We start from the raw sequence: 26968 nt of genomic DNA on the forward strand, positions 1-26968 counted from the left end.
CGCCCAGCTTCACCTGCGCAGTGTGTGAGGCTGCAGTGCGGGCGGACCGTGAGGCCAACGGCAAGTCCCACGAGGAGAGAGGGGCCTTCCTTTCTTCGCCTGAGCACCCAACGTAGCACCTGACAGGTACGAAGCTGGTATTCAAAAAACATCTGCTGAATACGTGAGTGAGGGCAGGTGATTGGCCGCCTGAATGCATGAATTGATGAATGACACCAAGTGACACCAAAGCACACATCAGGTGCCTGGTCCGGTGAGGCTGATGTTTTCCAGCACTGAAAAGTCTCAGTGTGTGGTCACGTTAGCTTCTTTGACTTCACGTGGCTGAGTGCAGTGGGGAGCCCTGGCTGCTCAGCCGTGTCACACTCCTGCCTGGAAAGGCAGGACTGAAGGACTGAGCCCCACTCTCCTCCACAGGGAAGGAAACTGAGGGTCAGAGAGGTTAGGGCGCAAGGACACACAGCCCTGAGTGGCAGGGTGGAACCTGGCCCTGAGTCTTTCTCTGGGCGTCGGCTCCTGCCACCACTTCCTGGGCCAGGACACCCAGCCGCTCCCTCTATCGGAGTGACAGGCACCCACCATCCTGCCCCAGGCCTCCAAAGCGCCCAACGTCAGCAGCTGCAGAAGGGACCTAGGGCACTGAGCAACGTTCTCTCAATCTCTGCTAACCTGTGGCCGCGCCAAACAAAAGACAAAGTTTTACCCCTCCTTTAAAGTGACCTGAAATTTCAAAATAAACTGAACAGCAATACCAATTAACCCAGCAAGGCAAGGCCACTTGGGAGTACCCTTTTCTGACCTACAATCATTCCCAGTTCTGGTAAGCGCTCCTGGGAGCCACGCCCGGCCCACCAGTCGGCCATCCCTGGCCCTGATTTCCGAAGCCCCCAGGGGGCTAATCTGCCCGGCGCACGTCAGGGCCTGTGGGGCAGATTTGGGGCTCAGACTAGAAATCCCACTTGCTCCTCAACCTCCCCTCCACTACCGCAGTCTCCTCCTCCGATCACCACCCACATTGTCAGGGCTGTGCAGCCGGCCTGAAAATACCCCTTTGGGGGCCTCACTGCAGCCTCCGAGACCCCAGGAACACTGGTCCTCAGGACTTGGGATGTGGGTTTCAGAAAACCAGAACGGGCCTCAGAGGCCCCTTCTGGTTTATGAACCGGCAACAGCCCCACCTCGCGGGACCACTGCAGGACTCGGGGACTGTGTCGCCAGGCAAGGACACCTGCCTGCAGCAGTGCCTGCAGCAGAGGCAGCTGTGGGCTGGTTTTCACCTGAGGTTCCAGCCTCCTTCCAGCGAAACCACGTGACTAGCCCGGGTGACAGCAGAGTGGGGTGCCGTGTGCCCCCAACAGGCCAAGTTAGCCCGCAAGCTGGAGGCAGGAGGAGGGTGTCTGCGGGCAAGGTGAAGGAAAGCTGCCTGCCCCGCAAACGGCTGAGGTCGCCGGCCCTCTCACCGTAGTCCTCCTGCCCCGACCCATGAGGGCCAAGCCGCCCCACGGGGAGGACACTGCGCAGATGCAGCTGCCCCCGAGGCCCGGCGGGTCACCCTTCCCGCAGAGGCGCAGGGCCGGCTGCCTCTGCCCACCGCCTGGGCGGCCGGCCGGCCGGCACTGCTGCTGCACCGCCCCGTGGGCCCCCACCTCCTGCTATTCTCCCTCCCAGACTCAAGAACCACGCAGCGGGACTGCTGAACAGTGCGCTTTATTGCCCCCGCACCCTCGCCAACCGCGCCAGGCCAGGGAACGGAGAAGGGCACGTGCCCTTGGGAAGGGCTGCACTTGGAGTAGGGCTAGTTCTGCTTCACTCCTCCACTACCCAAATCCAGGAGGGGGAGGAAGGACGTCGGCTAGAAAAAAAAAAAAAAGATGGAACCCACAGGGCAGAAAAAAACAATGAATGGGAGGGGTCAGGAAGGTGGGTATGATTAAAAGAAAATTCTAAAAGAGAAAAGGGCCGCTACTTCCCTTCCCTCTCCAGGACCCCTCTAAATGCAAAAGGCCCAGTTTCTCTCTCCATTCCTTGCAACACCTCCATCACCGGGTGGTGGGAGAAACGAGAGGGAAACGGCCTCTGGCCTCTACAGTTCTCACATCGTCTCTGGCTCCGGGCCCATAAACCTAGGGAGGCAGGCAAGGCTGTAGGGCAGGGCTCGGGCAGGGCTGGCAAAGTCTTGAGGTGACGTGAACTTGCCCTACCACCCCACCTGACCCCAGTGCACCACGTGGACAGCGTTGGGGGAAGCGGGGAGCTGAGGTCCGTCCCACCCCCTGTCCATCTCTGGGTCTTGGACGTTGTAGTTCCAGCCAAGCCCGAGGGCCCTACCCCAACACCCCCGGGCTCCCCCGCCCCTACCGGCCCTCCCCACCCCTGCACTCAGCGCACCGCCCGCCCGCTGCGTCCTCCTCCTCCTCCTCCTCCTCCCCGCCAGCCGGGTAGTAGCTCTGTCCGCAGTTGCTGCAGACCGAGGGCGCACCCACGGCATGGATCTTCTTGTGTCTCCGGAGCGCGGCGCCCTGCACGAAGCCCTCCCCGCACTCCACGCAGATGTGGGCAGGCTCCTCGCCGCCTGCCGCCCCAAGCCCGTCCCCGTGCTGGGCCCGCTGGTGAGCCAGAAGCCCTGCCCCGTGCCCAAAGCCCTTCCCACATTCCATGCACACGTACGGCTTGGGGGCCGGGGCGCGCCGCGACCGGGGCCCGGCCACCTTGGCCCCTGCGCCTGCCATGGCTACGGCCGCCGTGGCCCCCTCGCCCGGCGCGCCCACCACGATAATGCCCTCGCCGTCGCCTACTGGGATGGCGATCTCGCCGTCCGCAGCCGCCGCCTCCTCGGGCGCCTTGGCCCGGCGGACACTGGCCGCCAGCACCTTGGCTGCCACGCCCGGCCCCGACAGCTCAGGGTGCAGCCGCAAGTGGCGCGCCAGGCTCTTGGGCTGGCTGAAGCCACGGCCACAGCGCGGGCACACGAAGGGCTTGAGGCCACTGTGCGAGCGCCGGTGCTTGGCCAGGCTCTTGCTCTGCGTGAAGCTGCGGCCGCAGTCGGGGCAAGTGTAGGGCTTCTCGCCCGTGTGGATGCGCTGGTGCTGCATGAGGTTGGAGCTCCAGCTGAAGCGCTTGCCGCACTCGGAGCAGGCATACGGCTTCTCGCCCGTGTGGATGCGCCGGTGCTGCACCAGGTGCGAGCTCTGCGAGAAGGTCTTGCCGCAGTCGCTGCAGGCGTTGGGCCGCTCGCCCGTGTGCGTGCGCTGGTGCCGCGTCAGCTTTGACCAGTGGCTGAAGCTCTTGCCACACTCGTTGCAGATGTAGGGGGCGGGCGGCCGCGGCCGGGGTGGAGGGCCGGCTGGGGGTGCGGACTGGGGCGGGGAGAGCTTGGTTGGAGGCCAGCTGGGGACGTCGTCATCATCCATGATGAGGATGTCCACTGGAAGGCAAGAGGGCGGGGGAGGCAGTCAGAGGCAGAGGCTCCATGGGGCCCACCCACACACCCGTGTGCCCGGCTCCTCCACCAGCCACGCGTGCCCTTGGGTCACGCGCCCGCCGAGCGGCTCTAGGCTCCCCTCACCCACCCGCCGCAGGGGGTGCATTACTCTACCCTATTCCTTTGAGCAGTGATCGCTCCTCGCATTTCACTAAGTATTTCTGTTCATCACCCTTCTCCCCCACTACGACCCGAGCCCGTGAGTGACAGGACTTTCTGCCCACTGATGTTCCTCCCGACACCTAGAGCAAGGCCTGGCACACAGAGGGGCCTCCACAAAGGACCCAGGTGAGGGATGGAGGTTCAGGGAAAGAGTTCCCTGGAAGCAATGACACCTGAAACCCAAAGCCCCAGGCTGGGGGCAGGGAGAGCACACCCAAGCAAAGGCCCACTGGGGAGGGGCTGCAGGGCCAGACCTGAATGCGGCCACATGCTGGTGTCACATCTGGGCTCTAGGAAGGCAGTCCTGGCTGCAGGGTGGAGAACAGGGAAGAGGAGTGGAAACCAGACCAAGTTAATGGGACTAGGATGGGTGCCCGCCCCCCAGCCCATTACCTGGGAGTAAAACCCCACGGAAAGTGGCCTCTATCACAGATGCACTAACATTGGCTCCCGGATGGGGGGGATCCTGTCTGGTGGGGGCGGGGGTACAATTAAGGGACACAAGACTTGGTCACCACATCTGCACTTGGAGGACACCACCCCCTTCTACAGCAGCCCAACAAAGCCCAACACACCATGCCTCTGCACCACGCCTGCCGAGTGGCCTCCCGGGGAGGGAGAGAACCTTCTCACAACTCCCCAGCTTTTCCAACTGGCCTGTGTGCACTTTCCACCACATCCACTCTCTTCCTGGGGCCTGGCCCAGAGCTATATAATCAGGCACAGGGCCTCAAAAGGCCAATCTGTGACCCCACCTGCTCAAACACCCCAGGGGCACCCTGCAGGTTTCCTTCAAAGCAGGAATAAGTTACCTCCCCCACTAGACTGTAAGCTCTATAATGTGGGTGTCTGTCCCAACACGTAGCACGAAGAGCTCAAATACCGTCTGAAATAATGTGGCAAACACATAAAGGGTTATGACAGTCCAAGGATGGTGCTCTGCCCTTAGAAGTAAAGTCCTCGCAAGGTGGGTGCTATGAAATTTTGTCTTTACAGGTGAGAAACTGAGGCACCAGGAAGCTGAGTCACTGCCCACAGTTACACAACCAGAAAGTGGCAACATCAAGGTGTATATGAGCCATCTGGCTCCAAGAAACAGCCACTCAGGGTCAAATGACAACACTCTGCCCACATATGGCACCCTACGCCCCAGGGGAGGGCTCCTCAAAGTGAGATCCTAGGACCAGTAGCAGCAGAGTCACCAGAGAACTTACTAGAAACACTCAGGTCTCACTGACACTCACAGAATCAGCAGCTCTGTGTGGGCTCAGTGCCTGTGCTTGGCCAAGTCCACCAGGGGATTCTGCTGCACGCTAGAGTGTGAGAATCGACACTGAGTTCTAGAATATGGCCCTTGAATCACCTGGGCAGAAGAATCCAGGTAGAAGGAGCGGGGGGTGGGGAGGCTTCTGAAGAGACGGCACAGAGCCTATTCCATTGCCAACATCAACCAGGAAGTTCTGAGTTCTGAGCTCATCACTTGGACATACAGAAAGAGAATAAAAACAGACATCAGGAGCTATCTGCTGTGTGACTGGAGAAGGGGACAGGCAGGAGACCTGCTTAGGTCTGTAACTGAGCTACATTCTGCCCCTTACAAGTGCCCATACTCCTTTAATTAAAATAACTACTTTGTTTGCAAAGCTGCCATGAAAGAAAGTGTAAGGATGTACCCACGAATCAGGTGAGTGGTGTTCACAGTTGCAATGACATGAATCCTGAATACAGACAATCAGAACCTGTGATGCAGCAGTAACTAAACTGGGGCTGGCGGATGGAGGGCACGGGGAGAGGAGCGCTGTGGGAGCAAAGGCTCGCCTCCCTCAGATCTGGGGACACTGGCAAAGCAACCGCACGAGCGCCTCGCCTAGAATCCGGCAGAGAAACCCGGAGTGCGAAGGGGCTCCTGCCTCCAGAAGGAAGCTTGGCGGTGAGCAGGGCGTGAGGGGTGTGCTGCCTGGCCGCCCTGCAACTCTGGTCCCCTCATGCACTACTGCTCTCTAAGGAGGTGTCCAACACTGTCCGTGGCCAATCCCTCCAAAGGCAGGGCTCTTTTGCATCTTGCACGGCCCTAGGCCCTGCGCAAACCACCTCCTGCAGAATCTCTGCCAGCCAGGCCCAGGACTGGGACTGCGCCTCACTGCGCCTGCGCTTCTCTACACTTGCGTTTGAGTCTGCACCTCACAGGCAAAGACAGGCTGCCCAGCCCCTCAGCCTCACCTCCTCAAAGGAGAGGAGGCTGACAACCACCCCGGAGGTATCTTTCAAAGGATCCGACCAATTCCCAGGAAGAGGAGGGCACGGTGAGAAGCACAAAGTACCCACTCAATAAAAACAGAAGTTAGGACAACCGCTCTGATGACAACAGCAGCTACCCTCGGGGAGGGCAGTGTCCCCAGACACCGGCCCTATGCTAAACACATCTGTGGATTACCGCACGTAATCCCATGGCAGATGCTGTCCTGTCCTTCTCTCACCAAACGAGGATTCGCTCTGGTCCCTGAGGGTGTTCGGGGGCAGGGAAGGGCCTCCCCTCTAGATCCTCCCAGGCAAAACCTCTGGCCCAGGGAGCTGCAGGTTCACTGACATCCCCCTTCTAGCAGGAGCTGAGGACAGCAAGACAGAGCGAGGCCAGGATCAGGCCCTGTCCCGCCACAGCCCCTCCCCACCCCCGGCTGTCACCACCACTCCGACTTGGGTCCTAACTGTGCCCTGCATTTCTTCACAAGCTTTATTACCCAAGGATGCATCCCCGGGCTTGGCACTTTGGTCCTTACTCTTCAACTAGGTACGTCTCCAAGTCTCTCTGCATCCACAGGCTCCCCTGTACCCCTTGCTTTTCCTTGTAACTTTTCCCAAGAGCCTGTCTGGATCTTGCCAACTGCATGCTCCATTCAGAGTTCAACTAGCAGGTGCCTCTAGCCCCCGTACCACCTGCCTGTCAGCAGCTGGACCCCGATGCTCGCTGGGACCAGGGCCAGCCCAGCCTTCATCCTGGGGGCGGTGCCCTGGGCAGTCACCACATGCACGTGACAGCTGCTGCTGTTTCTTTCTGTGATGCCGACAGCCACTGCCACTCAACACCCAGATCCACTGATAGATTGGGGCTGCGGAATGGTACAGTTCTCCTGCCGCTCCTGCCTTAACAGCTGAAATAAAGTCTAGAGACACTTCCCATCATCTGCTAGGTGGCACTCAGTGATAAATTTCATGCAGCAATGGCAGGATAAGATGCTCATTTTTCCTTATTTGCCTATTTTTCAAGATAATGAATTGGTTTCCTGCATTTCTCCATGGCTCTGTCACCCAAGGGTGCATCCGCAGGCACAACACTCTGTCGCCAGTCTTTGACTGGGCATGTCTGCAAGTCTTGCTGCGTCCACAGGTCCCCGTGCCTCTGGCTTTTCCTTACAATATTCCACCAGACTGACCAGAGGCCTTCCTTCCTCATTAGGTTATTAAGTACCAAATTTGACAGCTGATATCTGACATTTCACTTTGACATTTCTTGTGTGTGTTTTTTGTTTTGTTTTTCTTTGTTTTACTGTGAAGGTACATCCTTGTTTTTTCAAACACACAAGTTTTGGCTTGTGATCATCTTTCAATTTTTTTTTTTGTTAGAGTAATTTTTGTGAACATGGGTAAGTCAAAAATATATGTTATTTTTAAATATGATTTCCATCATGGAATCAATGCGGCGCAGACAGCTTGAAATATCATCAAAGTGTTTGGGAAGGATGCGGCTAATGAGCACATAATGCATCAGTGGTTTGACAAGTTCCATTCTGGCGATTTTAATCTTGAAAATGAGCAACCAGGGTGATCTGAGACCAAGGTGGATAAGGATGAGCTGAGAGCTGCAGTGGAAGAGAATCCATCTCAACCTACTCGAGAATTAGCAACAAGGTTTGACGTTACTACTCCAACAATATTGAACCATTTGAAACAAATCAGCAAGGTAAATAAAGCTGGACAGATGGTTCCACATGAATTAAATGGGTGTCAGAAGAGAAATCATCTCGAAGCTTGCCTTTCTTTGCTGTCAAGACATAAAATTGAGCCATTTCTGCACTGTATTGTTACATGTGATGAAAAAATGGATTGTTTCTGACAATGACAAGCATTCAGCATAATGCTTGGATAAAGATGAAGTGCTGAAACACGGTCCAAAACTGAATATTCATCAAAAAATGCTAATGGTTGTCTGTATGGTGATTCAGCGCTGATATTATCCACTACAGCGTCACGAAACCTGGTCAACTGATTATAGTGGATGTCTGCTGCAACCAACTGGACAAGACGACGAGCATGTTGGCACTTAAGCAGCTGAGACTGGTCACTAGAGACAGGCCAAACCTCTTGAAAGACCATGTCACAAAAAACAACGCTGCTCAAACTACAGGGAGCTGAACTTGAAAACTCTGTCACTCACCACATTCACCAGACCTCGCACCAACCGACTACCCCTTCCTTCCAGGCTTTGGACCACTTCTTGCAAGGAAAAATATTTAATTCTAAACAAGCTGTGGAAGACACCTTTCATAATTTCATCGCCACTCGCTCCCCAGGCTTCCTTGCTGGCATAAGCAAGCCACCATTAAGATGGCAAAACTGTGTCAATCGTTTAGGGACATACTCTGATTAAGTGTACAGCTTCTTGTTTGAGATATAATAAACTGAACTTTTGATTCAAAATCGAACATTTCCTATTTAATGACCTAATAATAATTATGAGCTCAAGGATTTAAACATATTTGATAAGTTTCAATCTACTGCAACGAGTATACTTATTGAGGCTAAACTTAAAACTGTCCCACCTTTGGAGAGCAGGAGCCTTTTCAAGCGGGGCAAGCGAGTCCTCTGAGGGCTTTACAGCGCTTCCGAGCGGCAGCCTAACTAGACGCCGTGGCGCCTCGCCCGCACTCCCTGCTCAGGGGCTGCGGGGCTGCTTCTCCAAGAAACCCAGTGGGAGACGGTATTTCAGTTAGAAAATCTGGAAATGCTCATTGCTTTTTTTTTTCAGTAAGATCAATTCCTTATGAATTCACATTGATAACTTCCCATACAAATTCAAGACTAAGGTTTTTACTTGGCCTTTTCTATGCAACATCTGCATCTCCCTTCTTCAGAGAATCCTGATTCACAGACACAGAGGACAAGAGTTGGAGCACCCCACAGACACAGGGGACAAGAGTTGGAGCACCCCACAGACACAGGGGACAAGAGTTGGAGCACCCCACAGACACAGGGGACAAGAGTTAGAACACCCCACAGACACAGGGGACAAGAGTTGGAGCACCCCACAGACACAGGGGACAAGAGTTAGAGCACCCCACAGACACAGGGGACAAGAGTTGGAGCACCCCACAGACACAGGGGACAAGAGTTGGAACACCCCACAGACACAGGGGACAAGAGTTGGAGCACCCCACAGACACAGGGGACAAGAGTTAGAGCACCCCACAGACACAGGGGACAAGAGTTGGAGCACCCCACAGACACAGGGGACAAGAGTTGGAACACCCCACAGACACAGGGGACAAGAGTTGGAGCACCCCACAGACACAGGGGACAAGAGTTGGAACACCCCACAGACACAGGGGACAGTTTTGCTAAACACAGAATCTTTGACTCACCTGCTTTCCTTGAGTGTCATAAATATGACACCATTTTCTTCTGGCATAAAATGTCACTGACAAAGTCTCAGGACAATCTCCTTGACTTTCCCTTATTTCCCATTGGTTCTTTTTGCTAAGACGCCTGAAGCATCCGTCACTTTCTCTATAGTCCAGAGACTGTAACAGAGCGTGTCCTTGGTGAGCGCCTGGGTTCCAGCGCTTAGATCTGCGTTTGCTCTTTCAACGTGTAGCTTTCAAACTTCAGGGATGCTTCTTTGAATTAGTTTTTACTCTTTATTCTATTCCTTTGCTTTGGATTTCTTCTTCAGGGACTCTGCGTAGCCATGTGTTGGATTTTCTTTGGCTAGCTTTAATATTCTTTACTCCATTTTAATCCTTAATTTTTTTCCATTTTAAAACGACCCTTTTCACCTTCAATTTTTTTAAAGGCACAATGTGTTTTTATTCACTCCTGAGCTCCTACTCTGGTCTTCATTTTGAAATGACTTTTGTTCTTATTTCTAAATCTTCACCCAGCACCCCCATCTCTGAGCTTGCTGTTTGCACGACTATGCCAGCTCGGCGCACACTGAATGACCTTGACCTCATCTGCGGATGCACTTCTGGCCTGTGAGATGCATTCTGTCCCTTGTTTCTTTTTATTATGACGTTTTTTGGTAAGGGGGTGTTGAACTCAGTATTTGTCTGTTGCTCATTTTTATGTGTCAGTTTTCCGGAACCTCTGGGAGGAGGCTGAGTTCAGGCAGCTGTTCTAACTCGTCAGGTATTTGTACCTGAGCACCTGGATCTCCTCCAGGCTCCGCTTGCTGTCCCATTTCCACACGGACCCTCTCTTTCCTTCCTCCCTACTGTTAAGGACGACGACCCTGGCAGGGCACGGTGGCTCACGCCTGTAATCCTACCACTCTGGGAGGCCGAGGCAGGAGGATCGCTCAAGGTCAGGAATTCGAAACCAGCCTGACCAAGACCCCGTCTCCACTAAAAGTAGAAAGAAATTAGCTGGACACACACACATATATAAAAAAATAAATAAAATTAGCTGGGCGTGGCGGCGCATGCCTGTAGTCCCAGCTACTCAGCAGGCTGAGGCAGGAGGATGGCTTGAGCCCAGGAGATTGAGGTTGCTGTGAGCTAGGCTGACGCCACAGCACTCTAGCCCACACAACATAGCCAGACTCCATCTCAAAAAAAAAAAAAAAAAAAAAAGGACGACAGACCCCCGCTCAATTTTGATTTTCCGCGGGATCCCTCCATGCAGAGTGATTTCCCTGGCTGCCCCAGCCCCTCTGGACCTCCCACCAGCTCCTTGATCCCATACAAAACAGCTCCCACTTCAGCTGCTGGTCTCAAAGCCTCTCCTGCCAAGTGTCTCACTGCACACCTGGTGGCTATTCTGGGCTCCTCCTCTACTTCCTTCCTCTCCGCCAGACACAAAGACCTTGGTTCATCCCCATCCAACTGTATTTTGGAATTCGAGGGAATTCCTTAGGCCCTAGTAACACTGCAAATGTGGTCCAGGAGACTTGGGTTTTGCTATCTGGTTGCTGTTTTTACATGGGGATTCAGGAAGATTAAAGGGCCACACTGCAGCCACTACTGTCACCCTGGACTCAACCAGCATTTGGCCAGGCATGATGGCACACATCTGTGGTCCCAAATACTACTCAAGAGGCTGAGATGAGGATCATCTCAGGCCATGAGTTCAAGGCTGCAATGAGCTACAATTGTGCCACTGCATTCCAACCTGGGTGACAGACCAAGACCCCACCTCTTAAAAGTAAAAATCAACCAGCCTGAGCAAGAACGAGACTCCGTCTCTACAAAAACAGAAGAATTAGCCGGGCCTGGTGGCGCACGGGAAGCTGGCCAGGAGGATCCCTTGAGCCCAGGAGTTCAAAGTTGCAGTGAGCTGTGATGAGGCCACTGTACTCCAGCCTGGGCGACAGAGCGAGACCCTATCAAAAAATAAAATAAACACTGGCATTTGAAGCAACCTCTCTGTGGTGATCTCAGGTGGCTGAACCGTGAGGGACAGTGCTCGCCACAGGAAGGTGGAACCACCTTTCCGAGACAGCAGCTGAAAACTCTTCCCTGCTGGAAAAGCTCCCTCCTCAGAATCAGAATGTCTTTTGGGTTAGTTATCTGGACTGCTCGTCTTTCTGAATGTCCTGTAGCTTAGGCCCCAGGCTAGCCTGGGTGGCTCTCCCCAGCCACCGTCCAGCCCCACACCTCTTGCCCACTCCACATCAGGGACTCTGAGGGTCAGAGTTTGAGAAAAGGCCCAAGAGGCGGGTTGAGAACTTGCCCCAGCCCGGAGCATCGGGACGGCTGCGAGGTGCAGACTCCGGTCTCAAACTGCGAGTATGCTCCCTGCCCCGGCCCTTCTCAACGGTTTCAATGGGGTTTGGTCAGCTGGACGACACGGATTCGGTGTGAACCCCAGGACGCACCCACCCACGGAGGCTGGCGCTGACTGGGCACACAGGAGGTGCTTACGCAGTGCCAGCTGTTATGCACGACAGTATTAGCTCAGAGGATCTGAACACACTTCCCAGAAATATGTAAATACAGCTTTTTGAAGAAGATGATGTGGCTAGTGCCACGGAGCTCTGGTCCGCCCCCTCCTGTTCCTGGCTCGCCGCTGCAGCTATGGCTTTTGAAGACAACAGATCATCACTCATGGAGCCCGCAGTGGCGATTCACCGAGTTAGAATTACAGCTGTCCTGCAAAATCGCTGGAGAAGGTGTGCCCACTCAGAGACACAGAGGAAAAAGGATCTCAAAGTAAAAGGACCAGCTCGAATGCCCAACAAAACTTTGAGAATCACTGCAAGAAACAATCCTCATGGTGGAGGTTCCAAGGACACAGGATCACTCCTGCTGAGAATTCGCACCATCCTTCTGGGACTGTTAAGCGGATCGCCTCCCCTAGCACTGAGCCGAGTGCAGGCTGAGGTCCAGCCATTGCAGATGCTTGAGTCAACTGCTCTAATAAATTGATTACCAGATGTTTAAAAAAATTTTTTAAATAAATATTCAAATAAAGAAAAAAATTCTAAAATTTGTAAGGTTTCACAAGCGTTCTGGGAAATCAAGCTAAATGGAAAGACAACTGACTTCTTAGTTCTTTTAAATCTCATATTCACTGAGCACCCACCTGAGAAGCACTGTGCCTGGCACCTGAATCCCCCGCCCGGCACGCGCGTTCCCACCTGTGGGCCGCAGCTCGTTGGTGGGTGGTCAAATCAACTTCATGGATGGTGGTCAGTGTTTTTTTTTTAAAAGTGGACTAGAGGGCAGGACGAGGAGGAAATGCAACGTCAGCACATGCTGCTGCTGTGTTTCCCCCAAAAGTAAAACAGGGTCTTATATTCATTTTTCCTCAAGAAGACACCCTAGGACTTGTTTTCAGGGGATGTGCTATTTTTTTTAAGTACGGTACGACAATCTACATTTATTCGAATATAGTTAAGTTGTCTTCTTCTGGAGCATCATCATCACTCTCCAACCCCTGAATTCCATCCTGAATTTCTTGCGACTCTGTTTCCTTTAGAACCATCGGCCCCAGTCTCTCATGTCGAGCAATAGAGCTGTCATGGGGCAGATGAGAAGGGCTGCTCATGTTCTTTCCCACTCCGCGACGACACGCAAGGCATGGGCTGTGCAGATGTGCTGCGTGGCCACGCCCGTCACTAGGGCTTATTTTCAGGGTGGGGCTTCTATTGCGCAAATGCTTAGATCCTGCTAGGGCTTATTTTATGGGTAGGTCTTATATTTGGGGAAACAGAGTAGTACATTAAGATTGTTCTATGAAGCCTTTATTTCAGTCGACAGGGATAAATACACATGGCTGAGTCCGGGTGTGCAGGCACAGGAGGTGCCTGTGCAAACTGCTCTGGGCCTCAACGCTGAAGTCTGAGGACACTGAGGCAAAGTGCCAAGAGCCAGTTTAGTAAACAGAGGAAGCCAAGTCCCCAGGTGGCAAAGCTACTTGCCCTGGGTGACAGTGGCCCACTATGTCAGGTCTCTCAGTGCCTTCCTGTCATCAGCAGTGGCCACACCTTGTAGCAGTTAAGTGCTGGGGTGGGGAGTTTCAAGCTTTGGGAATTTTGTGGCAGTTTGGGGGCAGAAGGGGCATGGAAACTTGTTCAGGCAACCTCTTCAGCTGAAGCCTGGCCTGCTGAGCCCAGCAAAGGCATCCCCTTGTCAGCATCCCAACCCCCCCCCCACCTGACCCAGGGTCTCCAGGGACACTGAGGCAACACCATGGCCCAGGGGGAAGTGGCCTGGCCACCCTCTAGGGAAGGAAAACATGCAGGGGTCCAGGCCACCCCTCCCCACCATGGCCACAGGAAGCCCCTGGTATGCCTTCTCTGAGCAGGAGACACCACCGGGCGCCAGCCAGTCCTCCTCCTTCCTTCCTCACCAGAAACCCCCAGCATGGGCTCTGGGCCAGTCGTGGCGACACCTGAGCTGCAGCCTTAAAAAAACCACACTGCTCCCTCACCGAAAACGACATGCCCCGAGACAGGCAACCCACTGCCACTGCCGCAAGATGACGCCACCTGAGGACAAGGCAGCCCCTGAGGTGTGACACAGCGGGACATGGCCAGGCAGTTTCCTGGAAGGACAGGACATCAGCGGGTGAGGTGCACTCTCAGAACTGTGGCCAGGACGTCACAGAGACGGTAGGCTGAGCCTAGTGGCTCATGGAGAGGTTGAATTAACCACTCTGGATCCACCCCACGTGCAGGCTGCTGCCCAAGACCATCAAATGTCCTTCTGGCTTAAGCCGCTGGGTCTGGGTTCCCTGTTCACCACTGCCCACTGGCCTCCCAGGCGCTCGGCCACACTGCCACCTCCAGCTGCAGCCCAAAGCTCTTCCTCAGCAAAGCCCTCCCTGGCCCTGATGGGACCCTCTGGTTAGACAGCCTGCGCTCCGGGGGAAGCAAGCTCTAAGGAGGCTAGGGACAGGCATAGTAATCTCCAACTGCGACACACAGAGGTGGTGACCCAGGGACACTGAGCAGAGGATGTAGGGAAGAGGAGGAGCAAGTCACACACACTATCTGGGGAAGAACGCCAAGGCAAGGCCGCGGGCTGGGGAGGCCAAGACCAGGTGAGAGGCCGGGCGCAGGGCCAGGCACAGTCGGGACCTGGCTTTGCTCCAGTGAGCCCAGACACCCTCAATGACTCTGAGCCCAGCGCCTGGATCTCTCCTCCATGCCCAGAGGCTCAGGTGGGGGACAGAGGTGGACGCAGAGACCATTGATTGGGAGGTCGGTGCAGATCCCGGCGTGAGGTGCCAGCGCCGCGGCAGGGAGACGTGGCCCCACTCTGCCCACGTCTGGGGAGCAGGGAGCGGATGCACAGTGAAGTCAAGAGTCAAGGGAGACTCTGGGGTGAGCTCACGCCGGTGCGAAAGGCGTCTATGCGTAGGCCTCTGTGCCCAGTGCACAGCTCAGCCAGGTGGCCCCTCTCCTTGGCGCTCGGACCAGCACCTCCTGACTGGGGCACTGGCCGGGGCCGCCCGCCCCACCCTGCGGTGCCTCCCTGGCCGCCCTCTCTGCTCCCAGGGTCTGGGGCCCCTGGGTCCACCTGGCCGGAGCAGGACTGCTCGCGCCGGCCCGCTCTCGCCTCCGCAACCTTGCCCGGCCGGCTGCTCTCCACGCGCAGATGGGGAAGTCGCCAGCCACTCCCTGTGCGCGGACTTCATACCGCTGACGGCGCTGGGGGCCGTGCTGGGATGGGAGCCCTCCACGTGCCGTCCTTGGGCCCCCATCCCTCAGGGACAGACCGGAGGAAACCGGACTGCGGGGCTGAGCCAAGCCCCCTGCCCCCACCCTACCCAGCACGTCCCGACGGGGTTCTCAGGACTGGAGCCGACCCCACGTGGGCCACAGGGACCCCCCCAGCACACCCTACATAGCAAGGAGGGGCTGCCCTGCCAGGAGGACACTCCCCAGGTTCTAGGTGTCCGAGCAGGGAGAACTGGCAGGGCGGCGGGCTGGACAAAGGGAACCTGATGCCTCCCTTTTATAAAGGGAATAATGTTATGGATGATTGCAATTAAAAATTAACTTACTCAAACATTCATTTTGGAGACAACTGGGAATATTTTAACAAGGATTAGGAACCAGACAATGTTAAGGAATAACATTTCATTAGGTGAGATCAACATTGTGTAGTTTTGTTTTTTTAAAAAAAGGAGTCCTTGCATGTCAGAGCAGTTATGGGTGAAATAATATGATGGTTGGAATTTTCTTTAAACAATCCAGGATTTTAAAAAAGGCAGAAATTAGCCTGCCAAAGTAAGTGTTGCTAACTGCTGATAGGGAAAGAGGGACTCGTTACCTAAATACATTTTAAATTTCCACAGTGAAAAATACTCTAAAATTAATTTTTAAAAAGGTTAAAGGCCAGGGACACACTACAGGGGAGAGGAGGGAGCAGGCAGGGAGGGCGGGCGCACAGGCAGTGCTCGCCTCGGCAGAGCACTCACCCCCAATCTCACCCTCTCCTCTGCCTATGGGGCTTTCGTTCATATCCTTTCTGTGGCTCTCAGGGATAAGTGGCAAAGGGGCCAGGGAGCTTTATAAAATTGATCCCGACCTCCCCGAGGTCCTCGTGACCTTCCCCTGGGACTGTGACACGCTGGCACGGCTGGCAGACTCTGCTGCCGTCTTTGGAAACCAAGTCCCCCAGCACTCGGGGGCATCCATCTGAGCTGTGAGGGTACGTGGCCCGCAAGGCAGGAAGTGTTACCGTCTCCTCTCTGGCCCTCAGCAGAAAAGGCGTGCTGGGCCGGGCCAGGGTGCTGCCAGCACGGGACACACAGACGCGGCACGAACACACAAGTCTACACCTTGCTTCCTGCGTCCGAAGACGGCCCTGCCGGGTGAGCCCCTGGAAACAGGGACTCGGCCTCAATAGAGGAGATGGGGTGAGGGTGTCGGTGGGGTGGGGTTTAGGCAAACAAGCCCCCCCCCGGCCCACAAATGAGTTTTATTCAACCCAATACATGCTTTATTAAACAAACAAATCTCGTTGCCAGTGTTTAAAAAGTAAAAGATTTCACACAAAAACCCAAACACCTAGCTTTTACCAAAATGTCAGGACTCAGCACTGGGGCTCCCTAGATCCGGGCCACGCCCGCCCCTCCACTCACACGCCGCCAGGTCTAAGGAGTTTCCTGCCAGGGAGAGTCAAGGGGCCGCCTGGAATTGGAGCACAGCGTCCAGGACTTGGGGCAGGGCCATGGGGAGAAGGGGGGCTGTCTGGCTGGAGTCTTAAGGACAGAGGAAATCAGACAGAGAAGGTGGCCCCAGAGGTCCCCAGGATGGTCCAGCTATAAAGAGCCAGAACACCTGCCCCTCCCTCTAGAGCTAGGAGCGCAAGGGGTGGGAGGGTGGAGAGGGTTAGCGTAGGGGTGGGGGATTCTGGCAGTCCCAGGGGCCCAGGAAGGGAGAAGGGAAGGCAGGGTGGCGGGCTCAGCTGAGACTTCCCATGGCCACCTCACCTGGGTTCTCGTGACTGGCCATCTGCTGGTCCTCAGAGTCCAGTGGCCCTGGAGACCAGGCCTCTTCCCGAAGCTCCATGTCTGGGTCCCTGTTAGAGGGGACAAGACAGAAGAACAGAGTTGACAGAGCGCCAGACAGGGAAAAGCCCCAGACAGCAGGTGCTATGGGGGCACGCATGGCATGCAGCGCACACCCGAAGGACCGTGGGCAAGCGGCCTGAAGCTGGCCTGGCCACTCCCCAGGAGAAGGCAGGTCGGAGAAGAGCTCAAGGGCCCTCTGCGACCTGCAGCCACCACTGCTGTTGCCCCAGCCCCACCACCCACCAACGGGACCAGGTGAGCAACTCCACCTCCCTGCCTCAGTCTCCTGTCAGCAAGACGGAGGACAACCACCGTGCCATCCAGTGTAAGCAAGACGGTGTGAACATGAAGCTCCTGCCACAGAGGGGGCCCTGGACTGTAGTGAAGCCCCCATACCCCGGGAGATAATTGACTCCTCGGCAGAAAACAGCAGAGCCCTAACACGCATGGAGGCTCCACGTGCCAGGCCCCTTGTAAGGCCTTTCCACATAACGGGACAGCACAACCCGTGCCCACGCGTGTGCTTGGCTAACACAGGCAGCAGAGCCTTTGGCGAGCACATGTGTTGTCTAAGGAGTTCACGCTCTAATTTCTCTTTTAAAATACTGTGGGGCAAGTCCAAGGCCAGACGCACCAGGCCCTGGGAAAAGAAAGCCAGTGGACTTCACGGGGCACCTACGCTCAGATGGCACCCAGACAACCTGGCATGTTGGGGCCAAGGGAACTCAGGTCATCCCACGAGATCAAGGAACCATAGGGCCACCAGGTGGAGCCAGGGCAAATGTCCCCTCCCCTGGCTTCCAAACGCTGGGATTTCACAAACCAGGGTCGTCTCAGTGAAACTCTGTGGGGCTGACACAGGGCTGCCAACTTCTACAGCCAAATAAAGGCAATTTAAAAAAATTTCCAGCTGTTGACAACTAATTGATCACAACTAGCTATGCTGTCTTTGTTCTTTCTCCACTCCAACTGCCTCACTTGACCAGTCTTACAAAAAATTCCAAAAAAAGAGAGAAAATCCCACCTCCTGTACCAGGGGTTTGGGGGGCGGCTCCCTGATCCCCTGGACCCACAGGAGGCAGGAGCTGCCACCCCCCCAGGCTTCTCAGGGGAAGACCGGCCAGAGCCGCGAAGAAACCCACCCGGAGCACAGCCCACCACAGCCAGCCAGGGCGCACGGCCCAGGGCCCACATTTTTTTGTTAAAACAGCTTTACTGAGATATAATTCTCCTACCACACAATTCCTCCATTTGAAGTGTATGATGAAATGATTTTTATTGGCAAGCTACAGTTCTGTATTTTTAAAAAATGAGTTTTAATATATTCACACTTTCGCAACCGACTGTCACCACAAGCAAATGTAGAACTGCCCCGATGCCCTCCCGGCCGCACAGCTGCTGCGCCTCTGTGGGTCTGCCTATCTGTACAGTCCACACGAAAGGACGATCTGTCCCTTTGTGTCTGGCTTCTCCACTTAGCGTGATGTTTTCAAGGCTCACCGTTGTAGCACATTCCTCTTCGTGACTGAGCAATATTCCACATTCCTTCCATCCATCACTGCAGGATGCGTGGGCTTCTCCACCTTCAGCCTCTTGTGACTGACCTTGCCTAGCCCCGGGGTCACACGTGTATTTGTGTGGACACTCGTTTTCATCTCCCTTGGGGCAGAGCTGCTCCAGGGACCACACTCAACCCTCACGCCGCCCTGAGAAGCCAGGGAGAAATGTCCCCTCCCCAAGTCCCCATCCCCGAGCTGGTCTTATAGTCAGGCTCTTGTCCCCTCCCCACTGTGGCGCAGACAGCCCAGCTGCCCCTTCCTGCTCTGGCCTGGCCGCCTCCAGCCAGCACGGAGAGCAGAGTGGGCAGGGCCTGCCCTGCGCCTGGACTCGGCGTGCAGCCCCGGCCCGGCCGGCTCTTCGATCCTGCCTCTTCTCAGAGCTGCGCGCCGGGAGCTCCGACAGCGCTCAGCAAGCGCGTGCTCCGCCGTCTGCCCCGCCCCTGGTGCGAGCTCGCAGAGTCTGCACCGACAACCTGACCTCCAGAGGAGGAAGCCAGGCAAGTCCCCCGGCTGAGCACACTCAGCGCTAAGGGAATCTCATTCCACGTCCCGTCTCTGCTTCCCCACCTCACGTCCGCTGGGATCTTCAGACCTGCATTTGCAAACAGTGGGCGTGTCTACACCGCCTCAGCACAACCTGCCTGATCCGAGCTCCTTGAGCCCCCCAGTGACGAGGGGCTCGCCACCACGCAGGCACCATGGGGGGCCCACCCCACCGTGGGGTGGCGTAAACCTGCTTTCAGGAACCCCTACCAGCGTCCCACGCTGTCTTACGGAACACAGAGAACACGCGCAGATGTGCCATGTGGTTCACTCAGGCGACACTTGGACACCCCACTTCACAGGTCCCAGGACCTGCTCTAAATGGTTTACAAACCACAGCCCTCTGGGTAGGTACGAGTGTTGTCCTCATTAGGCAGATGAGGAAAGAGAGGCCCGAGGCCTCTCAGCCAGCAGTGGCCTCAGTTGGACAGACTGTCAGGGCCCCAAGTCAACTCCCAAAACCACCCTGCTGCCGCCCAGGCTCTCAACCCTGGTGCACCCAGGGAGCGCCCCTTTCCAACAGAGACAGAATGGCTGACGCTCTACTCAAATCCCTGCATGGGACGGGCAGGCGCTCTCTCATGTCCTCATCCACTGAGCACCTGCGAGGTCCAGGTGACACGGGCCCCCAGAAGGTAGCAGCCCTGCCCCTCGGCGCTCACACACGTGCAGTCGTCCTGCGCGTTTTGAGCACCTACCTCTAGCTCCCCTGGGTGCCCAGGGCCGCATGTGAACACAACAGACCAGACCCCCCATCGGAGTCGGGCACTGTGCTAGGCACATTCTCCTGGCCAGACACAGCTCTGTGTGCTACCCGAAAACACACCCTGTACAGCAACAAATCAAGGCACAGAGAGGGGAGGTCGCTGGCCCAGGCCACACAGCTGTGGCCGAGGAGCCCCAGCTCCTACAGGCTCTGTTGTCCTGACATTCAATGAACCACCATGAGGCCCCTGTAAAGACTCAGGGTGCAGGCCGGGCGCGGTGGCTCACGCCTGTAATCCTAGCACTCTGGGAGGCCGAGGCAGGCGGATTGCTCGAGGTTGGGAGTTCAAAACCAGCCTGAGCGAGACCCCGTCTCTACTAAAAATAGAAAGAAATTGACCAACTAAAAATATATATACAAAAAAATTAGCCGGGCATGGTGGCGCATGCCTGTAGTCCCAGCTACTTGGGAGGCTGAGGCAGGAGGATCGCTTGAGCCCAGGAGTTTGAGGTTGCTGTGAGCTAGGCTGACGCCACAGCACTCACTCTAGGCAGGGCAACAAAAGTGAGACTCTGTCTCAAAAAAAAAAAAAAAAGACTCAGGGTGCGATAAAAAGGCCAGCCCAACCTATCTGCAGGGCAAGGAGGCCTGAGCAGCAGCCTGGCAGGGCGAGGGCACCACCGGAGCCGGGACTGCCCGAGCCGGCACAGCTTGCCCATGAGCTGACCACGTGGGCCTCTGAGAAAGGGGGTGGTGCTTCAGAGGTGGGGGGCTGGAACAAGCGCTCGTGGGTGGAGTGGGCGAGACTTTAGCCATGGAGTGAATAAGCTCCCGCCAGCGTCCACAATAGGGGCGGACAAGGGCGCCCAGACCCTGGTGGGACCCCAGGGTTGGCGGTGGGTGCAGTACACGCCCGTCAGCTTCACCCCTGAGAAAACAGAGGCCCAGGGAGGCTTGAGGTCAGCTTCTCCCAGCCTGAGTCCCTGCAGCTATGCTCCCTCAAGGCCCTGAGAACTGCCTGTGCAGTAATTAAAGGTGAATGAGGCACTGGCATGGGGACAGTCCCCAGCGGGAGGTGGGAGGCCTCCCCTGAGCCATCCTGGCAGCACCACAGCCCCCCTGGGCTTTCCATCTCTGCCCACCGCAGCTTCTCCCTCTGTGAAATGGGAGCCACAGCATCTGGCCCGGCTAATTACGGGATTTGCCTCTGCAGATCCGGCTCATAAAATGCACCTTCAAACCTACTGTCTGACTCGATCCTTTTGACAGCCTAAGGGAGTGAGAGGACTCCCACACTGCCCACGAGGATGCAGGGGCAGGGCTGGTGGGCACTTTTCTCCGTGCCCCACCCCGTCACCTGATCCCCCACAGGCACAGGGCTCTCCCTGAGAGCCAAGAGCTGCTCCCAACACTAGAGCCCCTGCCTCATGGAGAGGATCTGCCAGTAGCGGGGTACACCAAGCTCACAGAGCAGGCGGGGCTGGCTCTGAGGGTCCCCTGCAGCACCTGAACAGCAGCCAGAACTTACTCTGCACATAGGTGCCCGGCACAGGGCTACAGTGACTCCCAGGAAACCCAGGCAGCTGGCAAGGGGCAAGCACTGAAGGCAACCATGCTGGGGGCCCGCCCCTGCCTGGAGCTCTCCTCCTCGGATCCTCCCGGCTGCCCCCACTGGACTCCAGGGCTGAGGCAAGGGTCACCTCCTCAGAGCCCCCTATCCTGTCCACCCCGTGCCTGGCCTCCTTCCTCTTCCTAGCCGCCACTCCGCCATGTCTTGGCCAGCTGCTCCATCCTCCCCGTCCCCTGGCCGTCCCCAGCACCCACAGGCAGGTGCTCCTGGAGAACGGGCAGGCGGGCAGGGGAACACAGGACTGAACGGATCTGGGCAAAACCATGTGACGAATTCTGACACTTGGCCCCTCCCACAACCCTCTCAGGACATATTTCCCCTGACAGGCCCCAGCAAGCCCCCTAATCGCCAGGGGTTAGATCGAACAGTTCAGGCTAAACGTGCAGGATCGGCCACGCACGCACACACACGCTCTCGGCCCCGACTGGTGTGGCTCTGCCTCCCCGGAAGCAGAGCCAAAGCAGAGCCATTGAGGGAAAACCCAATCTCAGGAAATGTTTTGTGCAGAAAAACAACATTCGTCAGTCAGGTTTAGAACAGGGGAAAATTGGAAAGAGCCCAAAAGCCGATCACAGGAGTGGGTGCAAGGGCACGAGGAGGCACCTGCCCCACACCCGCTCCTCATGCGGTCACAGGGTGGGGACTGGCCACGCCTCCCACTCGGGGCGTGAGGAGTGATTTCAACTTTCTTCTTTTTACCTTCATGTTGCTAACTTCTAAAATGGCAAACAATTATTTCTACAATAAGGGGAAAAGGTGAAAGGGGTTTCTTGGCAGCGAACTCGCCCCCAGGGCACACGCGGCATGAGGTGCTCTCGGTGGAAGGCACCTGTAAGATAGCAGAGGCAGGGGTGTGCTCGGACCTCCCCTTTTCCTCCTGAGAGCAGAGCTAAGCACCCACATGGAAAATGCCTGCCTGTACCAGGAGGACAATCTTATCACCAGAGACATCTGTATAAACCAACCTTATTTTCCTCGGCCTCCCCGTATGTTTTAGTAATTTTTTCACAATTACAACCCTTTGCTCAACCTCGCATGGAAGCACTTAGGCCTGACTGCCTCAGGGTCTTTGTTTCCTGTGAGGTCTCCCATGTTCATGTAAAAAAAAAAAAAATGTGTTTGCTTTTCCTTCCTTAATCTGTTTTATGTCGACTTAATTCTCAGACTCTGTTGGAGACTCTAAGAGGGAAGAGGAAAAGTTCCACCTCCCCTACAGAGTATACGAAACTGTTGGGGCCTTCAGATTACCCACCATAAATATCACAAACGCCTCAGAACATTCAGACGCTGCTGATGGCAATGTGCAACAGTGTAGCCTCTTTGGAAAGTAGTCTGGCAGCTCCTCAAAATGAGTCAACATAGTCACCAGGTAACCCAGCAATTCCACTCCCAGTTACACGCCCAGGAGAAATGGAAACAAGTCCACACCAAAATGCATACACGAATGTTCACAGTGGCATTATTCAAAATGTCCAAAAAGTAGAAACAATCCAAATGCTAAGCATAAAAAGAGACACAAAGGGCCACAACTGCCAGATTCCATGTATACGAAATACCTAACTGGGAAATCCATTCCCACAGAAAGCAGATCATGGGTCCCTGCAGGTCGGGATGGGGAGTGACTGCCAAGAGGCACGAGCTTTCTTTCTGGGAGGTGATAAAAATGTTCTGGAATTAAATAGTGGTGATGGTTACACAACTCAACTCTGTAAGTATATTAAAAACCATCAAATTGTATACTTTTAAAAAGCAAATTTTAAGCTATGTGAATTATATGTCTATTAGAAAGTAAACAAACTTAAAAAAAATTTACAGACCTTCTGATTACAACACCGTGAATATTAAAAATGCATACAAAAAAAAAAAAAAAGGAAGACCTCCAGGGAGAGATGGGGAGGAGAGAGGTGCTCCTCACTGCCTTTTTCTTTGCAGAAACTTGTTTGCCAAGCAGTGATAAGTGTTTCCACCGAGATGATAATGTGTGTAACAAAATTAAGGTAGGGACTTCCCAGCCCAGAGCTTCCCAGGCCTCCATCTCAGCTTCCTGCAGGGAGGCCTGTCCTCCCGCCCCTCCTCCCCAAGGTGTGGAAAGGCCAGCCTGAGGGCCAGATGCACGGCACAAAAGCGGCTCCTGCAGGGGTGACAGCCAGGAAGAAAGTCAGATGGTGTAAGTGGGTGGAGGGGCTGACCCTGAGCTGGGAGGGTTGGAAAAGGTGTCCCTGTAGAATTTGCAGAGGGTCGACAAGCTATGCCCACCCTCCGGCCATAAACTGCCCTCCAGCCAAGGATGGCTTTTACAAGTTTAGATGGTCACATGTCAAATGATGTGCGGTATTTAATCTACATGAAAACACCTACACGAATCACAGCCTTGACTCTGCCTCTTGGTTGGTAAAGCCTGAAATATTTACTATCTGGCCTATTACAGGAACAGTTTGCTGACTCTGGCGTAAAAGAACAGGGGTGGCTTCTCACTAACGTTGACTCAAAAAAATAAAAATAAAAAAAATAAATAAAAAATAAAAAGAACAGGGGTGCCAAGGTGTGGGGAAGGCTTCTGGGGCTGAGGAAAATCAGACGGGTGAGGCCCAGAGGTGGGCGCCAGTGAGGTGAGCCCAAGGCTGCACTGGGAGGGCATGCATTTGGATGGCAAGGATGGGGGCAGGCCGGCTTCGGCCAAGGCCAGGTGGCCAGTCTGAGGGAGGCCCATCCCAGGGTCAACGCTCTGTGGCCGCTGCTCTGAAACTCCTGGCAATTTTCTCTCTGAGCCACGTTTTGTGGGTTCTCACGGCACAGCAGCAGGTGCTGGGCTCAGGCCAGGTCCTGCCTCACAGCGTCCAACCTGACTGGAGCCAGGCTCGAGGAAGGTCTACACCCATACCACGGGTGAAATGCCAAATGAAAACCATCCTGACAGACGGAGAGAGACCTCGGAGGAAAGGAAAGAGCTTTCCTCCTACCTTTTTGCACAAGGGGCATTTTCACTTCACACTGGGGCCCACAAGTTCGGTACCCAGCAGGCCGGGGCAGCAGGAGCGGGAAGGCTTCACCAGGATGGCTCGAGGGCAGGGCGGCCTGGCCAGGCAGAGCCACACTGCTCTGCATCCTGGTTTCCTGCTGTGAGCAGAGGAAGGTGACACCTATGGGGAGATGGGGGACAAACAAGCTGGGGTGGCACCCTGTGAATGGCCCCACAGTAGTAACCAGCCCTGGGGTTTTGCTCTGTGGCCTCTCTGAGCCTCAGCTGACTCCTCTGTAAAGCGGGGGAAGGATCCATAGGTCCTCACAGAGCTGTGTGAGGACTGAATGGGGGCTGCAGGGATTAACCAGAGACTCTTGAAAAAAAGTTAAGATGGCTGTTCACTTAATTCTCCCTTTCTCTCTCATTCATTAGTTCATTCATTCAAACAGCTGCTGAGGCCTCTTGTCCTAATTCTGTGGGCTTTGGGCTCTACCCTAGGATCTCAGATTGGGGGACTGAAGACTCTCGCTTGCAGAGGTGAGGGCAGGGAGAGGAGGTGGCACCAGGAGTTGGGGCCCCTCAAGCCACTCCCTGGAAGAGAAGGCTCCCAATTTGCTCTCAAATACACCCTGGGCAATTGGCAGCATCTAACTGATGGTTGGGAATTTAACAACTTCTGAAAGTGGCAGGTGCCTGCCCCTCCCCAGCCTCTTCCTGCCTCCTCAACCCCCGCAGCTCTGCAGGTGCTGACCCCACTCTGACCTCCACCCCCAGAGATGGAAAAAGGGCAGGGGTGTCTTCCCCCGGCCTGGCCCAGCCCAGGCCCTTGAGCGATCCAATTAGCAGGGGATCTGGCAGGGCTATTAAGCAGAAGACAAATTATTGTTATTATTGTTGTTATTAGGTCCCGCCCACCCCTCGAGGACTGCCGCCAATTAGCCCCTTTCTTCTGCTGCCAATCTCACCTCCTCCCCCCCAGCTAGCTGGTGCAGCTCCTCAGTGGCTCAGTAGGCAACTCCTCCTGACCCCACCCCCACTCCGCCCAGACCCTTCTCTTCGCCCACGGGCCTGCTCCCCACCAGTGTCCACCCTCAGATGCCCTTCCCTCCGCTAGCAGCCCTGAGCCATCTTCATCCTCAGAGAACACACGTTCTGACTTCCCACAGCCCTGCCCCTGCCTCCCCTCCCCCCGCCTGCAGAGGGTCTCTCCCTCCCCTGCAACCCATCCACCTTGCTCCCCACTCACGGTCCCCGCCTCCCTGGGGCCTTCGCTCCCTCCCACCACAATCCGACCCTGTCCCTCCAATTACCCTCCCCGAACCACAGACCACCTAACTAATCTTTGTAAAAAGTCACTTGGTTCACACAACCTAGCTAAAAACTGGCAAAAGATGGCACGGCACCCCCCACCCCCGGACAGAAGAGGGGCTGACAAGCACGTGGAAAGACGCTCCCTCACACAGCCACCAGGAGACAAAATCCAAAACCACACTCCACGGAAATCACTTCACACCCACTGTGCCGAGAGCCGCGGGAGGCCTGTGCGCCGCTGGCGGGACACACCAGTGACACGCGGGGAAAGCAGTTCCCGCAGGAAGCAGCGACCCCACCCGTAGTGCACACCCAAGGAAAGTGAAAACATGCATCCGGACGAAAATCTGTACACCAATGTTCGTAGCAGCATTACTCGTGACAGCCAAAAAGCGGAGCCAACTCCAGCGCCTGTGAAGACACTAAAGGGGGCACACGTGGTACATCCCTACAACGACTGCTCCTCAGCCATCACAGGCAGTGAAGTTCCGACACTCACCACAACACCACGGAGCCTGAAAGCTCCACACTTAGTTAAATAAGCCAGACGCATGAGCTGTCCAGAGCAGACAAACCCACAGAGAAAGACAGTGGGTGGGGGACGGGGAGTGACCGCTTAATGAGAACAGAATTTCTTTTTGGGATGATGAAAATGTTCTAAAATCAACTGTGGTGACTGACACACAACTCAGCATATAATACACGAAAAACCACTGAACTGCACGCTGTAGATGGGCGACCTGTACCCTACGGGAGTCGTCTCTCAATAAAGCTGTTATCAACAACAAAAAGCAACTCCATTCACATTCCCTCCTTGCCTAAACGGCCCCCTCCACACCGGCCAACTACATGAGTTCAAAATCCAAATTCCTACCCCAGGCCCACTCTGCAAACCCTGCGCTCCACTGCTCCTGACACGCCAACACGCTCCGCCAGGCCCTCCCCGAGAGCCCCTGCCTGGTCCTGCACCTGCTTGCTGCTTCTCACCTTTCAAGGGTCTGCTCGAATGTCACCTCCTCCCTGCCGCCCACACCCCACACATGGCGGGGTTTGCTGCCTGGCCAGTGTCATCCCCATGTTGTTCCTGCCTTAGGGTCTGCGTCTGCTCCTGGTCACCATGCTCCCCAAGGCAAGTGCCAGCTGTGCTGGACCTGCCGCCCCAGTGCCCACGGCTCATACTCAGAACCTACTGACCAGCCAGGGACCACTGGTGCCGCCTGGGCCCCTCCTCGGCCCCCTTCCTCGGCACTGTCCACAGGGCAGCCCCTCCACTTGCCCTGCCAGCTCCTTCCCCACTTTCCTGTGGGCAACTTTACCCTCGCTCCAGGCCTGAGAGCCCCATTCCTGTTCCCTTCTGTCTGGATCCCAGGCTGGG

General features: G+C 55.5%; 1 protein-coding gene across 2 annotated transcripts in view; it reads right to left on the reverse strand.

Moving 5' to 3' along the window:
• Positions 1-1691: 1691 nt before the first annotated feature.
• Positions 1692-26968, reverse strand: part of ZNF787 (zinc finger protein 787) — a 31754-nt gene continuing 6477 nt past the window's right edge. Inside the window, exons 1-3 of one of the 2 annotated variants that reach the window (XM_012739959.2) lie at positions 18383-25179; positions 16802-16890; positions 1692-3424 (exon numbers count right to left, since the gene is read on the reverse strand). In XM_012739959.2, coding sequence (XP_012595413.1) covers positions 2355-3424; positions 16802-16890; positions 18383-18537 — 1314 coding nt within the window. In that variant the 5' untranslated portion in view covers positions 18538-25179 and the 3' untranslated portion in view covers positions 1692-2354. Of the gene's footprint in view, positions 3425-16801; positions 16891-18382; positions 25180-26968 lie in introns of those variants that run through there. The other variant, XM_012739965.3, reaches the window with a different exon arrangement.

Source organism: Microcebus murinus, chromosome 16, assembly GCF_040939455.1.
Source record: "Microcebus murinus isolate Inina chromosome 16, M.murinus_Inina_mat1.0, whole genome shotgun sequence".
Classification (NCBI taxonomy): domain Eukaryota; kingdom Metazoa; phylum Chordata; class Mammalia; order Primates; family Cheirogaleidae; genus Microcebus; species Microcebus murinus.